The 17,073-nt window shown below is 39.6% G+C and overlaps 1 protein-coding gene across 1 annotated transcript in view; it reads left to right on the forward strand.

Moving 5' to 3' along the window:
* The window catches only part of DOK7 (docking protein 7), a 949,191-nt gene that overhangs the window by 905,129 nt on the left and 26,989 nt on the right, over positions 1–17,073 (forward strand). The window contains exon 10 of the mRNA XM_044072729.1: positions 15,141–15,269. Within this exon, the coding sequence (XP_043928664.1) occupies positions 15,141–15,269 (129 nt within the window). The remainder of the gene's footprint in view (positions 1–15,140; positions 15,270–17,073) is intronic.

The raw sequence follows: 17,073 nt of genomic DNA on the forward strand, positions 1-17,073 counted from the left end.
GTGAAGTGTATTTATTAGAGAAACTTCTATCATGTCAAAGTCTGCTCTAGCTATTGTTTTATATTAAATTATTCTGAGATTTCCTCTTGTGGTGAACACTATAACAAATTATGAACGTAATTCCATTGTGTTGTCTGCTGAGAAAAGTCAATGTTCTATTAACTGAAGGCAAAGGGAAAGCAATTTAAAACTTTAGATTCAAACGGTGCAATGTAATACTATACAGAAGAATTATGTGAGAGTTAGGGATTTAGAATTGTATTATTCTCAGCTATATATTGATTTTTGTACTTTCAGTACAATTTACAGTTGCTAAGTTTTTACTTCTCTGAGAACTATTTACTGATAATATTTTTTTTTTCAAGTTAGAAGATGACAAATGTTTCAGCTGTACATTTTATTAGTGGCAAGAGGTCCTGTGAAAAAAGATATTTAATGGCACGTGAAGTGCACGTGTGTTTTTTTTTTTCTAGTGTCATGACTTGTATTCATTCTATGTTGTGTTTGCTGGCTACATATGTAGCAAAGCAGGCTACCTGGATTATATTCACATTTTTATCCCTGTATGCCAACTAAACTGTTTCTGCCAGTATATTATTTTTATATGTATAAACATAGGTGTAAGAAAAAAGAAAAAAAAATGAAACCAGGGAAATATGGTAATGGAAGGGGTGAATGTCAAAGATACAGTAAAGGAAATGGGATGGATGACTGTTATAATCACTGCTTGGGTTGATAAGGACTGTAGTTTATCTGGGTGGAAGATAAGCCGTTCACACTGAAGCACTGGCTTCCTCAAATTTATTGTCATGGTTAAGTAATCTACAGATTCTATACCTTCCCAAAGCTTTATAAGAATCTATGTTTTTTCTTTTTTTCTTGGGTTACTTAAAGAATTATTTTTGCTTCTAATCTATATCCAGTCACATTAATTTCTTCTCATATGACTTGCCACAGAGACTGCATCTTTTTTTTCATTTCATTGAAATATTCTGCTTCCACTGGTACCAGGATCATGAAGACACAGAACTCCTTAAACTGTAGGCAGTACACCAAAAGTAACAAGTTTTACTTACCACATACACCACAAACAAATGCTATAGGAACAATATCTACACGGCAATATAAATGAGACCTGTTGGTGAAACAAATACCTCTCCCAAAGGATCTCCATATCTAGAATATGCCCCTCACTGCATATCAAGCAGTTCAAGGAGGTCTCTGCCTACTTGCAATATGTTTAATGATGCATAACTGCATCCCTGGCACTCCTTAATGCAATTATGTACTGCCTGCCACTTCTGGGTTGTGCATTATAACCAAAGGATCCCAGTCTTCTAATTGCTATAGACATTTTTCCCCACTGTTGTAGGCACATCCTTTGGATTTGGGCTCCTCATATACATTATTTTGAAGGTCTTTGCTTGTAATCTGAACTGCATTATCCCTTTCAAACATCTTCTACTGCTAACGTATCAGCCTTTTACACATCTGTGTTTAATCCACATCACATGATTTTTCTACAACAGCTCTGTTTCATCCGTTATGCTAGTATTAATGATGACCAGCCCCAGAACTGAACCTCTTAATATTCTTATGTCCTATTTTAGCTTCTGAGCCCCCCAAGCTTTTCTGTGTTGGAGTGAAGCATTCTAGCTTATCAGTGGGAGCAGTAAGCACTAGGTAGCCTATCTACCACAAGGTCTAGGTACAGACTCTTAGTTTTAGCACTTGAATTTGCTTTTTCAAACTCAGCACTTCTTCAGAACTTGTTAGCACTAAATAAGCTATAAATTACTACAGTACTCAACCTTCCTCTTTACCTAGAGGAAAACAGTTTTTGTACTTACTTTCCTCACTTGCTTAGAGAAAAACAGCTCTTATACTCACTTTCCTCACTTGTCTAGAAGAAAGTAGTTTTTTATTCAGGCATGTCCAAGGGTCAGCCCCCAGTGTTCTCTCCTGTCTATCTGATGAATCTGGGCATCTTGGGGCAATGTAGCAATTGCCTCATGTACACAGACAACCTTCTCCTTCTTCCACCCAACACCACAACCTGTAAGAAATGCACTTATCTAGCCAAACTGGAGGTAAAGCTCTCTCCAACCAAGACTGAACTTGACAGTCAAGAGGAGAAGGTAAACACTTGCACCACACCACACTCATCACATAGTCCCACTAAACCTACACCACCAAAATCCACACATAGAAACACAAAAACATTCGTAGAGGCTCTCAATAATAACCTGCTCAAGCAACAGAGACCTCCAAAGCAGAAATGCAAGCAACCTCCACCCCCCAACACAACCCAAATGACACATAGCCCACAGACTCAGTGTGCCAATAAACCACAGCCCATAAGGCAAAACAACGTACCCAACACACTAGTCATAAGTGACTCTATAGTCAGGCACACCGATGTTCCACTCACCAAGCTAAACAAGGAAAAGTTTATTGTAAGCTGCCTGTCAGGTGCCAGGACCTGCCACATACCAACGCACTCAGGTCACTCCACAACAAGTACAAATATGACTCTGTCATTGTCCATGTTGGTGTGAATGACCTGAGATGTACCTCCCTGGACTACATGAAAAGAGACATGGAAGAGCTGTCCGATCTTGTAGCCCAGGCAGGTATGACCCTAGCCCTGAGTAGCATCCTACAATCACCCAGAATGATACCGCAGTACAAGGACAAAATGATTGACTTCATGCTAAGCTTCTGATGTCATTCTAAGGGGATCCGGTATCTGTCTGCCTGGGACGACATGGTCAACAGACCACAATGCCTTGCCAGAGATGGGCTGCACCTGTCGCCCCTGGGATTCCGGATACTGGCTAAGGGTCTTGCTGCCCCTATAGTGCCCTTTCTAGGCAAGGTTCAAATGACAAATTCACCACCGTAGCAGGAACAGGCAAGCAAAAACTGAGGGTAATGCTACTCAATGCTAGAAGTCTAAATCTCAAAATGCACTCACTCAAGGCACTTCTTAAAATGTAGAACATCGATATCTGTGCAGTGACTGAGACCTCATTCAAGGCTCCAGAGAGCACCCCTGCATTACCAGGCTATAACTCATACTACACTTTTTGGCCATCTAACCTGGACCAGAACACCAAATGCGAAGGTGTGTCCATATTCAATAAGGATATCCACACCTCCAGGCTAGTTGCGCAGCATAATGCATCCAAGGTTATCCAAGTGCAACTAACTCTGGGCAAAACTGCAATCCAAATTGTAGCTTGCTACAGATCCCCCACCATGTCCCAGGATTCCCACTCCTCTTTTCTTGATATACTGGAAAATATTAGGGTTCAACCAAACACCCTAATAATGGGCGATTGCAGCTACCCCACCATTAACTGGGAAAACTACTCATGTACCAACTCCCTTGCTCAACACTTTCTCGAATTCATAAATTCCAATCGTCTAGATCAACTTATCCACACCCCCACCAGGGGGCAACAATATCCTAGACCTAGTCATTACCAACATGAGTGACCGGTGTTCCACACCTGAAGTCAACTCCTCGTTGGTCAGATCCGACCATAAGCTAATCACCCTAGATATCTGCATCCCACTCCCACCCACCATTAAGGAAACCACAGTAAAAAATATCTCCAAAGCCAACTTCATGCTTCTTAAGACAGAAGTGGCAAACTTCATGAGACCAATGCAGATGGACAATACAGTTACGACTGCTGAGTCCTAAACAAATGCACTCTATAAGCACTTACACGAGTGCATGGATTGTGCTATCCCAAACAGAACCAAGATGCTATCCTCCAAAAAAAGGAAGCCAATCTGGTGGTTCCCTGCCATAAACAAACTCTACAACAGAAGGAAGAAACTGTTGCAAAATAGAGTAAAATCCCATGAGTGGAGGAGCTTCCTGGTCAGCCTCAATAAGAAGCTGAGATCCCTTATAAGATCCTCCAAAGCTAGCTATGAAAACAAAATTGCCACTAATTCTAAGGGCAACCACAAAGCATTCTATAGCTATGTCAAGAATCTAAATGGCAACACCCAGATCTGCTCTGAGTTACAGCACAATGGCATGAAAATTACAGAACCAACTGATATTGCCAACATCCTGGCAGATAGGTTCAGTGCTAACTTTACCCCCCTTTCACCCCCTAAAGGGCCCATATCTATACAGGAAGAATGCAGAGTCCGGGTAATCACATCTATGCAGGTAAAATCTGCACTCTCTAAAACCAAAAACACAGCATCCATGGGACTGGACAACATCCCAGGCTGTGTTTTACATGAACTTCAGAACGAACTGGCTCCCCACCTAAACAACATGTTCAATCACAGTCTCACGTTAGACTTTGTGCCCACTGAATGGTGCACAGCAACAGTTATCCCACTCCACAAAGGGGGAGCCACCACTGATCCTGGGAACTATTGCCCTATTAGCCTGACGAGCCTGGTCTGCAAGGCCATGGAACGTATCATTGTGGAACTCATAAACAAAGACATTGGTAACCCCCAAACTCTGGACCCCATCCCATTAGGGTTTTTGAAAGGCAGATCATTCCTTCTGAACCTGATCGACTTCTTTAAGGCAGTCACCACAGCTGTAGACAAGGGTAAGGTGGTTCACACAGTTTATCTTGACCTCACCAAGGCTTTCAACACCATCCCCCATTCCAGAATTATAACTAAACTCATTAAACTATGTATAAATCCCTACAGCATAAGATGGGTTGCCAAATGGCTCACTGACAGAACCCACACTGTAAAAGTTGCAGACTCTAAGTCTGACTTCAAACCAGTGGCAAGTGGAGTATCACAAGGTTCATTCCTGGGACCCCTCCTGTTTGGTATCTACTTCTCTGAAGTACAGGCTAACGAAGTTCGCAGATGACTGCAAACTAGGAGCCATAGTCGAGTCCCCAAATGATGTGAACATCCTACAGAAGGGCCTCACTGAGACAGATGCCTGGTGTCAGAGCCATGGCCTCAAGCTCAATGCCAAAAGGTGCATTGTCATCCCCTTTTGTAAAAACTCTGTACCCATGAACTACCACATAAACAGCAGTCTACTTAATGCCGAATGTGTGATAAGAGACCTTGGGACCCAGGTGGACAGTAGTCTCTTTTTTGATAATCACATCACCACAGTAGTCAGGAAATCCTTCTATCTGGCACACCTCATCACAAAAGGGTTCTCATCAAGGAAAAAATAAGTAATTGTTCCCCTCTACTCAGCACTCATTAGACCCATTATAGAGTACAATGCCCCTTTTGGAATGTACCTCACAAGACATCTCCAGCAGCTGGAAAGGCCACAGAAGTATCTCACAAAGAGGATTACTGGCCTCAAACAGATGCCCTACACTGACCATCTCAAAAAACTCCAGCTTTACTCTGTAGCATATCACAGTGTCAGCTGGTGACTTCAAATTAAAGGGGGGCTGCAGGAGACAGCTAAATAGGTGGGGTCAATGGGAATGGGCGTGGCCAACTAGATAGGGGTGGAGCTATGCTCAAAACCACAACAACTGGAACTTTAATTAAATACGCTGCCCTGGGTGCCAAACCATCATTATGGAAGTCCAATCAAGACAAAATGAAGTGTAGAAGAAAAAATATTTCAATGCATTGGCTACATGACAACTTACTTAATATCTAGATGGAAACACAAAGGTTGTGATGCATGAAAAAATAAATTACTTTTTAAATACATTACTAAAATACTAGTCAAAATCAAGTATAAAAAAAAAACAAGCAGCACTCAACTAAAACCATTTCTCCTTGCACTGCAGTTCTAATTATAATTTATATTCAGCTTTATAAAATTACCAAGTAACATGCTGAAAGTAGCAATCTCTGTGTGATACTCCCACTTGTAAAAATGTTTCTTATCCAGAAAAGACCTGCTGCCTAACAACAACTATCTACTTGTTTCATGGGGAAGACATGATCAATGTAAAAAATGAACAGCAAACAAGAAACAAGCTCAAGATAAACTGCTTAAAGGATTACTGCACAAGTTATGGACCACACATGATAGATTGGTATTCTGTTTAGTTTATGAGTAAAGCCTGCAAAGATGACTGCAAGTCTCTAGCAAATGTAATAAGCTTCTGAAAATACTGTAATCCTGTCCTTTATTACAAATACTGTCATATGCATTTCAATACCTAAGGTTTATACGTTATCTAGTTATGTAAATATTCTCTGCATGGCAACAACAAAAATGCTTTCAGTGTTGGTAATTCTTTAACAGTATGCTTATTAAAGCTTACTTGCATCTTACAATCTCCAACAAGCTTACCTGATGGTCATTAAAGCATTGCTACTTAAACATAGAGCAACAGGGCACTGCGACAGCATGCATTTTCTGAATAATAAGCATAAATCAACAGTATAAAAATATGACAGAAAACCAGAACATTCTGCAAAATCAAGGACAGATGAAAAGCCATGGTCGTACTTGTGGTCTGCCTTGGATGAGGGAATACTCTGCACGCTAACACTGCATAACTGCTCCTTGCCTTGCTTGAACACATCCAGAGCCACTACAATGGGGAGTGGGGTGCAACAAGTAGGTCACAATTTGAAATGTCTCTGGCTGACAGTGATGGCTCTGACACTCATACTTCACAGCAAGAAATCTGGACAATTTTTAAATATTGCTCTTATAAACTTAGAAAGTAGTAGGTTGTGCATTAGTATGAATTTTGTGAAGGGTATGAAATCTGAAACTCAAATGTCTGCCATTATTTTCTAACTTCAATCTTTAATGATTTGCCACTAATTTGCCAGAAAGCTGCAATTTTATGAAAAACAGACCAAAAATGTGATGCAAAAATATAAAATTGCCACATAATACAGCTGGGAACCTGTCAAAGAAGGGACACCTTTTTAATATTAGTACTGTTAACTTGAGCAACTGACAAAATAAGAACATCTACATGCATTTCTGAAATAAAAGTAATCTATAACTCTGATGATTACAGCTATTTATAATTGTAAACCCTCCACGTTTTCTTCCAAAATTGCCATTTTGCAGAGGGATTATTAGGGGGAAAGCAACATTTTGAGCCAAAATTGGGGACTGTTGAGAGGTTTGGATATTCCTAATTCTATAAAGCGATTTATTTGCATGTACCTCTCAACCTCTCAATGCAGGAAATCTGGACAAGGCCAAATATATTGGGGGAACATACAAACAGTACTAAAAATTGCTCTTGTATAAACTTAAGACAGTTAATAGAATAACAGGTCTTGCTTTAGCATGCATTTTCTGAAGGTTATGACGTCTGAAACTCAATGTCTGTCATTATTTAGTAACTTCATTCCTAAATGATTTGCCAGAAAACCACAACTTTTATGAGGAACAAACCAAAAATAAGAAACAAAAATCTATTCATTCTGCAAAAAATCTGGACAGTTGAGAGGTATAGTTCAGCTGGGGCCATCTTTGAGTTTGCTGCCCTCCCCCCCCTCACAAAATCATAGTCGAATGGAGCCTACCCCCTGCAGCCATTCCAATGTCCCATTCCTTGGTTATTTCACCCCATTTACCATAAACACTGTAATGTACATACTGCTGTACTTCTGCGATGATTTGGATTTCATTTGAAAGTTTTATTTTGCATTTTACAGCACAAACTTTAATAGATATCTGCTAAACAAAGCAATGCAGTCTCCCAATGAAAATAGGCTTAGCATTAAAACTTCTCTGCCCTTGAAACTCACATTCATTGAAACAGCATTGAAACCCACATTCAAAGAAAATACATTTTGCTAGTGGCAGATGAAGATTAACTTTGGGCTGTTTTCAAAATCATAGGCCCCTTGAACACAAAACATACACGTGCTCTTTGATACACCTTCCTGATTGTATTAAATTATATTCCTTGTACAATACAGTACAGTTGTTAGAGGACATTTTAAATGTATTGTTTTGAACATTTTTCCAGTAAACAATGAAACATAATGCATGCACCATTAATGACAAAACTGCCCAATTCAGAACATTTCCATCATAAAAAAGTCTACTCAAACTTCTACAGTCTGCCAGTATCAGTAAATATGCACACTCTGAAGTAAAAGTCATCTAAATAATTTCACATTAAAGCAATCTGTAACTAATGAAGAGGTTGCTGCTAGCAAACAACTTTATATGTCATTGCTTCATCTACAAATAAAGTGCCTGTTGCCCTTGAGGAATAAATTGCCTATGTTGCATTAAAAAAATGATAAGCTAGTAGTATCGCAACAGGGAATGGATGGCAAACTGATAACAGGTTCATAGTTACTAGGTATATTCGCCAAAAAGGACTGCAGCATCCACCCCCTTTACAACACAGTACAGTATCAGCAATGCATCTACCTACTGTGGGAGTAGAACCCACAGCCTTCTGCATCAAAATCAAGGACACTACCTGTTGTGCTATTAACAATACAAGCAGACTCAGCATAAGAAGCACTAAACTTTTGTTCCCCTGCAGCTCTCAGCTCCTTGTAAAATCTACTTGACACACAGCTGTATCTCTGAACTTTGCAGCACATGAAATCTGGGAAAAGCCAACATTTATGGGGGGGGGGGGGACAAATGCCCAAAAAAACAGGGACACATTTTAAACTTTGCTTGTATAATGCTGGAAAGTTGTTAGAATAAAATGTTGTATTACCACCATACATTTCACTGCCAAGTCTTGAACCCAGGAGACCCTGTGCAAAACAGTCAAAGCAACATACCAGTATGCCAAATCATCTGTTTTTTTGAAAGAGTGGAAGACTGAAACTTAAATGGCTACCATTTAGTGAATTCAGTTCTCACCATAGCTGTCAACCGCTTAGCACAAAACACCTGAACAAAGCCAATAATGGGGGAATACAGCCCCCAAACATATTCAGTGAATTCAGTTCTCACCATAGCTCTCAACCTTAGCACAAAAACCTGGACAAAGCCAATAATGGGAGAATACAGTCCCAAAAATAGGGACAACTTTCAAATATCCATGTTATAAAATTGCTAGAATAAAAGGTTTTGTGTTACCATGTACTTTCTGAAGAATATGAAGTCTGAAATTCAAATGCCTGTTATTTTTATTTAACATTTGTTAACCAGGAAAGTCTGACTTGGAACAAAAGCCAATTTTCAGCAGAGTAGGGAGAAACACTCCAGACACATGTTCTTTCCAAGATGGGAGGACATGCAGACTCCACACCAAAGGCACCCCAGCAAAGAATCAAACCAAAGAACCTGTAGCTGTCAGGCAACAATGCTATCAGTGCACCACAGCACTACTGACTTTGCAAGGAAAAACAAACACACAGAAACCACAGATTTTATGAGGGACACAACAAATATGAGGCAAACATCTGCAATTTTTTTACAAATGGTGGTGGGTAGGGAATTCAGGCCCTTGCCACCTGCACCTAAGGTACAGGGTTCAAGCCTGAGTATTCTCTACCCACCATCATGTGTTCTTTCTAGCTACCAGTATATAGCAACTGGAGCATTTTACACACAAACACTGCAGCAGTCGTTCCTCCTGACCTACTTGAAGCATCCAGTCTTCCATTCCAAAGCTTCTTTGTAGTACTGACTGCAGCAGCTAATCCAAGTGCAAGCTAATAGCTGATTTCCAAAGCTCCCCTTTGTCTTCTCGTCAGCCCGCGCACGCTAACAGCTGGTTTCCGGCTTGGCTCCCTGCAAGAATAGGCTGGAGGCTCCAGCCTGCCAATGACGCAGTCCAGTTTCCTTCTCTGCACGGTCATCACTGCACAGACGTCTGAGCTGGGCAGGCAGAGATGCCTTTCTCCTCTATCCAGACTGCTTAACTCAGCAGTCTGGAGTTCTGTGAGTACCAGGAACTCCAAGCATGCATGCGTAGATTTCTGGGACTCAAAATTTTTTTTTTAATTTTCTTGGACAGGTGGGGGGATTTTCTTTTTTCTTTTGTACAGGTGGGGGGATTTTCTTCTTGTACAGGTGGGGGGGCTGCAGTCCTATAGCACGAGCCACCCCTGACGTATCACCTACTCCAAGGTGATCTCTGCCTAACATATAAAGCTATGTCAAACCCAGAGCTGTTGGACATGCTACACCTAAAGAAATCCCAATCCCTCCTAGCTACACGCTCTAGGGACCTAAACCTTGTCACCATAATAAACAGGACATGTTGGAGGGCTAGATTCCTGTCCCAGAGACTTCCTACACTCTGGAACATGCTACCCATCTAAGTCAAGCAAAGTTCCTCATTAGCACTCTTCAAGAAAAATCTTGATGAGTGGATGGGAAATAGGAAATACACCCCGGGGATCACTTCTGTGGCTCTGCTCGACAGGGGCACAGGAAGTTAACTTTCTTGCATGGCATAAGCCAGGGAACCTTGTTGGCTAGGCTTACTTAGGCCCTTGGGCCGATAGCCTAGTACCTACCTATGAACCTATGATTTCTGCATTTACTATCTCCATCTGCATCATATGATTTGTCAGTCATTTACCCCATCTGTCTTTCTGGGACCCATGCTAGACTAGCTAACTTGCTTTTGCATTTATTGCTTTGTTTTTGCTTGTTTGTATTTGGTGGGTAATAGTAGGGAATACACTTTGTTAAAGGCTGTACAGTCCATACCTGTAAACCATCAGTGATCTTCCATATTAGTAATATATAAGAAGATATATGTTGCTATCACTATGAATGGGCACTGATTCTGGCCCACTGCTGTGCTGGGCATTAAGCAGTCAGTATTTCTTACTGTCACGTGAACGGGATTTTTGTTGTTTTCATTACTTCTGAGGTCAAATGAACAAGTGTGGTTTCACCTCTCTCTCTCTGTCACATTCCCATTATGTTGCATTGTATCATCCTCCAATGACTTGACAAGAAGGGTATTAAAGTTGTCAGCAGCTATTGATTAACTTCTTTTCAAATTGTTAGCTGAATTTCATCAAGTCTCGTTATTTATTCACCTTGAGATTTAAGTTATTATGCTTTTCAACAGGCTGACATCTGTGAAAGAACTGAGGTTGGTCTCAAAATAACACTGTTGAAATGTGCAATAATGGACAACTTTGTTTCCAAGGAAGCCCCGCAGTTAGCTATAAGGACTTTGTAAATGGATTGCTATTATACAAAAACATACTAGAATAGTATTTCTTAGATAAAAAAAAATACATCCAGTGTGCATAAAATATGAAGTATGGGATTTTATGTAATATTCACATTTTAAGCTGTCGTCAGTAGTGGATGCATAAAAAAACCCATTCACAGTTTTCTTGAGGTTTCTGTAGCACACAGCATGTTTGTGTGTGTGTGTCTGTGTGTGTCTGTGTGTGTGTGTGTGTGTGTGTGTGTGTGTGTGTGTGTGTGTGTGTGTGTGTGTGTGTGTGTGTGTGTGTGTGTGTTGGGTAGGCGGTGCCTGTGCTATAATATAATCCATTTCTCTTTTCCTTAGTAAGTACCGTCAACATATCTTCATCTTTTTTTGTAATCTTTCAAATAACATTTTTTAGTAGTGAAATCTTTTTTGAGGTTTTAGTTAAGTAGCCATTTTCTGTTTGTTTGTTTTTTAATACACTGTCTCCATTTTGTAGCCTGCATTATTTCAGTATGCATGAATAGTAGTTTAAAACATGATCTAACATACAAACACAAATTTAACAGTATTGAGGTAATTATTATTCAATGTTGTTTTACTAGGGCATACATCATGTAGTAACTATAGCTTTACAGAAGAAATGAGGGGTTAGAAGGAGAGACAGGACAATTATACACCTAGGATCCAGTGACTTAGCATGATGAGGTCTATCCTCGGTAACAGCAGGTGTAATGCCAACAAATGACAGGCAGTTTGACATGCAAAGTTTTCACAGGCTACTAGCCTTTTTCTTTTTACTCATAGTAGTCTGAATAAAGACCTTCTTCTCTGGATTTGTTTGTTTTTTTTCCATACTTATCAAACAGATAATTAGAGACTGATCTCAAGCTACACTGGTAGCTTGTAGCAAATTTTTTCTTCTGTCACGCTTATTCTCTTCCTTTACTTCCCAAATTGTTTCTGATTGCCGGTTTTGCTGTTTTTGACAAAACTCTACATAATGTTGAGGCATAAATTTAACTGTGTTCCTCTTCCTCGGGCCCAAGTGTTTGCCTCCTCTCCCATTCCAAACAATATTGGCATTTTTCAGTTTACTCCCTTCAACAGCTATCTTGACAGGTGTTAAAGTAATTCAAATTACAAACACTTATTTTCTGCAGGGTAACTTGCTTTGCCTGTCTTTTCTATCGGTAGTGCATAATTTGTATTTCTTATTAATATTGTGTTCTGTATATTTTACCTTTCAGTTTGCTCTAGTATAAAAAAAGAGATTCAATATTTAACTTCAAAGTTACTGCTCATTTTGCTTGGTTTTGACTGCTTTTTAACTTGATGTTACTGGTTATCACATATTCCTTGGCAAATATGGTTTTATTTTAGTTTGTCTAGAGTTACATTTGGTGAAAATGGAGAGATCTTTTAAAAGTACAAATATGACAACAAGCTTCCACACCCTCCAAAAAGCACTGCCTAAGAAAGGACCATAAAACTACCAATAGTGACATTTGTCAATAGCTCACAGCAGGCACTATAAAAGGATAGCAAGACTAAATTTTAGCTTTGTAACTGTAACTGTCACAGCTTTGATTTCAAAGCCAGGCTGAGTGCTGATGCCTGTGATACCACTGCTAACATCAGGTTGGTCAGCTTTTGATGGTTAGTGCCACTGGCCTTGGCATCAAGTCTTTTACTGGTGCCACAGTTAGTGTTGTTGATGCAGGTCTTACAGCACCCACTTTATGCCCAGTATCAGCCTTGAGGCAGCACGCACACACACATGTACAGTGTTTTGGATGAGTCACTGGCAGTCATTTCTCTCGGTCAGCAGGGCAAAGGATCCCAAGGCCTAGTGCAGATTCTCTCAGCAACATGTGGGCATCACCCTGTCTGGCTCTGTGGTGCAGAGTGCTGGAGTTCCAAATGTGACCTAGATGACTAGGGCTTTGATTAGTACATTGGAACAGAGGGAGGCAGGCAGGGCAGAACAGGGTGTTATGAGTGAAAGAGTATAGCCCAATCACCATTCCTGGGGAGAAACATGGGTTGTGGGCACATGAGATAGTGGGATTTCTTCAGTGGAGACCAAAAAATCACGACCAGTGCTCAAGGACAGGAAGACAATGATGCTTGCAGACAACACCCCTTGCAAAACTGAGGGATGAACAGTATGGCCAGGTCATTGCACAGCCACTTTCACTGTTTGCAGAGGAGTAGGGATTATGATAAAAAAACGGAAACACTTTTGATTGCTGGCTAAATGATGGTTCCTTCTGGACCGGACTCTCTTAGGAAAGATTTCCAGTTGTTTACAACATTCTCTAGTAAAAAAAAAAAAATGATTACAAAGTGACTAAGACTATGACAGCCAAATGGCTAGCTGATACAAAGTTTTATTATGCAAAAATATGATAAGCCATTGCCTTCTAATCCTATAAGAGTAATAGCTAACTCTTATGCCGTTTTGTGTAATGTAGCCTTGAATAATATTGTGAAACAGCTATGTGGACTTCACTGAATATCTCTGCAAATTAATTTAAGTTGGATTTGATTTATATATCCAGGTCTTCCTTTGGGACTACATTAATGATAATTATGTTCACATGAGGGAGATCACCCATCAAAATCGATCTGACATTATCTTTTCTTATTAACAAGGATGGCCTTTTTCATACCAATTATGAAGGCACAAAAGTTATATACTTAGAATAACATACTCACCTTCCTTCCCAGTTCTTCTGATGACTCATTCTAGAGGTCTTCCATTTTGGGTGGCATACTAGAGATCTGGAGAGGAAGGTCTTCACACATAGGGTTATGGGTAAAAGTTGAGAGGCTGGTAGTGTAGGAAAGCTTTAGTTGCTGAGCTGGCTGTTGCCTGATAGGAATAATGCCACTGTTCCCAAAGATGGGCATTCTCATTCAATCTGTAGTTAAGTACACATTCTTGCTTATTGGCTAGGCTGGACATCTTGAGCACAGAGCTGCATCCTCTAATAAATATGTATCATGGTTAGCCAGCTAGAAGTATAAAAGTACTACATGTTTTGGTTTACAAGCTATGATAAAATCCATTCTTTATTAGTATTTGTTTCCTTTTTTCAAATAAGGATTGGCAGATGTCTGTTTCATTTTGGTCATTCATACATTTGTTTGTTTATTGCAGAAATAACAAAGTGTTACTACTTAATCAGAGTTGTGCTCACAGGAGAAATCGTGTGTACCATATATGTGGTTAAAAATTGTATCCATTTAAATATGTACATTAATATATATAGATTATGTATACAACAGCAGTAAATGAGTCATTTGGTAAGTGCAAAGCATACAGGACAGTAAGTAAAAGGGCCCCATTCTTGACAGTGAACATGCATTGATCTCTAGTAAATTAAATGCCTATCTCTTTCTAAGAAATCAGGCAAAATCTAAACATTTTGCATAAGAAAGGCATGAATCTTAAGAGTGGGACACAATTCAGATGTAACAGACTATTATGGTGAGATTTGATGATGCATTTCTTCATTCAAATATTGGTAAATTCATACAGAAGCAAAGGGGAAGAAACTTGGTGATGGGGAATGATCTCAGTTATTGTCATTAGGAGTAATATGTAATTATTAACCATGGGATGGGTAAGGCCAATCTTTAACCAAATAGGAAAGGTTATTTCGAGCATACTGGCTTGACTTAAAATGGCCTGCCAGAGCAGCTAACCTAGTACTTACCTATGAACCTATAAAGATACACATAACAAGTGCAAATGAATCCTAGAGAAAGGAATTGTGTAGGTGAGGGATAGAGGGAGAGGAAGAGAGAGAGAGAGAGAGAGATTGTCTCAGCAGTCTATCTTCAACAAATTCTATGTTTCTCTGAATAAAGGGCACAGATCTACTCCATCAAGTAATTCATTCTACGTGAGCAGTATAACGCTTCTCTGATCATTAATAACAAAGTAGGACACAGGAGTAACAAAATAAGAATTATGCGTCTCAGCTTTATCATACAGACAATGAGTGCTGTGACTTTTGTCAGGATTTGAATACTAAACTTCATTATTTGTTTCCTTTTTGGCAGAAGTACCAGGGATGGACAGAACCCGCAGTGAGGCAGGGACGTATGTTAATATTCCAGTCAGCCCCACATCCAAGAAGCAGCTACACTACATGGAACTGGAACATCAGGAACCTAGCATGGCAATTCGAGGTAACTCCCGTTTTCTGCCACATGTTGCATCAGTCACACTGTAAAAAGTAGACTGCTGGGCTGCAACAAATATTCCGTAGAGGGATCCAAGCACAGCATTAACATATGTGTATATGGTTGGTTAGCACAGATCCGTATTTACAATTAAAAGATGTACCAGCACAGCAGAAGACAAAGGTCTGTCTAGGGACCAAATGACTTCATACTGAATACGCATATTCATTTTGAATGCTACTTTTACGTTTTTACCCCAAAATAGAGTGGAATTTCAAAATTAATTCTGTTAGCTTTGTGTAATGTCCTGTATCTGTGTGTAACAATGCTCCTGGAAGTATTCAGAAGCTGAAAATGTCATTAGAATATACTGTACCCATAGATATCCCAGACATCTTACTGCTGATGAAGTCTGTGAAGCTATCAGTTCTATATAAAGAAATCTTTATGATATACAATATTCTGGCATACAGATTTCCTAGCTTATCCAGATTTCAAGTCAAAACATAAGTGGTACTATGGGGGGCTGAGCCTGGCTAACACGAGCTCTAAGATGACATTTGGTATGAGTCCTCAGTTCAAGATGTTTGTGCGCTTATCAAATTTACAAAGAGAATGAGATTTTACTACTTCTTGGGGGCAAAAGGAAAAATTTGAACACATTCCTCTGGTTTCTAATCATATATATTATTAAAAGCTAAATTCAGAATTGTGCATATCTGCTTTGTTTTCCTCTCTCCCTTTCACTACTCACACACACACACACACACACACACACACACACACACACACACACACACACACACACACACACACACACACACACACACACACAAACTGCCACATCTCATCTTTCTGCATCAGCTATCATAAAGAATATAATATATTAAAACAGTACTACATCTGAGACAGAAGTAGAGCCATGACCCACTACCAGTAGTTTCAGTTTTGAAGCTGTTTCTACTTTCATCTGTTTAGCATATCTCTTTATTCCAGTGATTAGTCCATAGAATTCCTGTCTTGCAGTTTCAGTGTACCAGTGAGCATGTCCCCTCTTGTAAATACATGTAAGGAAATAGGGAGTCAACAGCACCAGCTGGCTAAGAGCCAGAATGACAGCAGAAGTCTGCTGCAGTTGTAACAGCTCCAGTGTCCACTGAGGGCCAATAAAGTAACACCCATCCGTTATACCACCACAAGCTCCACTGCCATTTGTCAGTAATTCTTCATTGACAGCATGACAGTTATCACAGATCAAAACAGCATTGTTCTACAATTCATGCAGAAATGCTCACTTTTATTTGCAAATCTTTCATTACAGAGTACAGGCAGATAAACGAGTGACAGTCTTTTTCAGAAAGCATTTGTTCATTGAAGGGGCAAAGAAAATCTGAGTTGTAAATGCAGGCTGTCTGTAAAAATGAATAGGGTCTGCCACATCCATTTATTACTAAAGCACCCTTATAGCACAGCTTGCATTTCTAGAACTACAGTCATTTCACAGAGCCAGTCTTCATTTGTATAATAGTACTATGAACTATAAGAAATGCTTTCCCTATTGTATGTTATTTATTTATGTATTTGTTTGTTTGTTTAAGGTAAGCAGTTTGGATCCAAGAAACCATTTTCAGCTATGAATTTGTTATATTAAGTAAAATTAACTATTGCTATAATAAAATATTTAAAAAGGTATATGGCAATACTAGAACAACTAAAGTGCATTACGTACAAAGTAGCAAGGTTAAGACCAATTCCAAGTAAGCTGCTCTGGAGGCACAGAGGAATAAAGCTGTGACTGTGGCCCAGCTGA

This window comes from Protopterus annectens, chromosome 5.part0 (genome assembly GCF_019279795.1).
Source record: "Protopterus annectens isolate FY-2018-M chromosome 5.part0, PAN1.0, whole genome shotgun sequence".
In the NCBI taxonomy this organism is placed as follows: Eukaryota; Metazoa; Chordata; order Ceratodontiformes; family Protopteridae; genus Protopterus; species Protopterus annectens.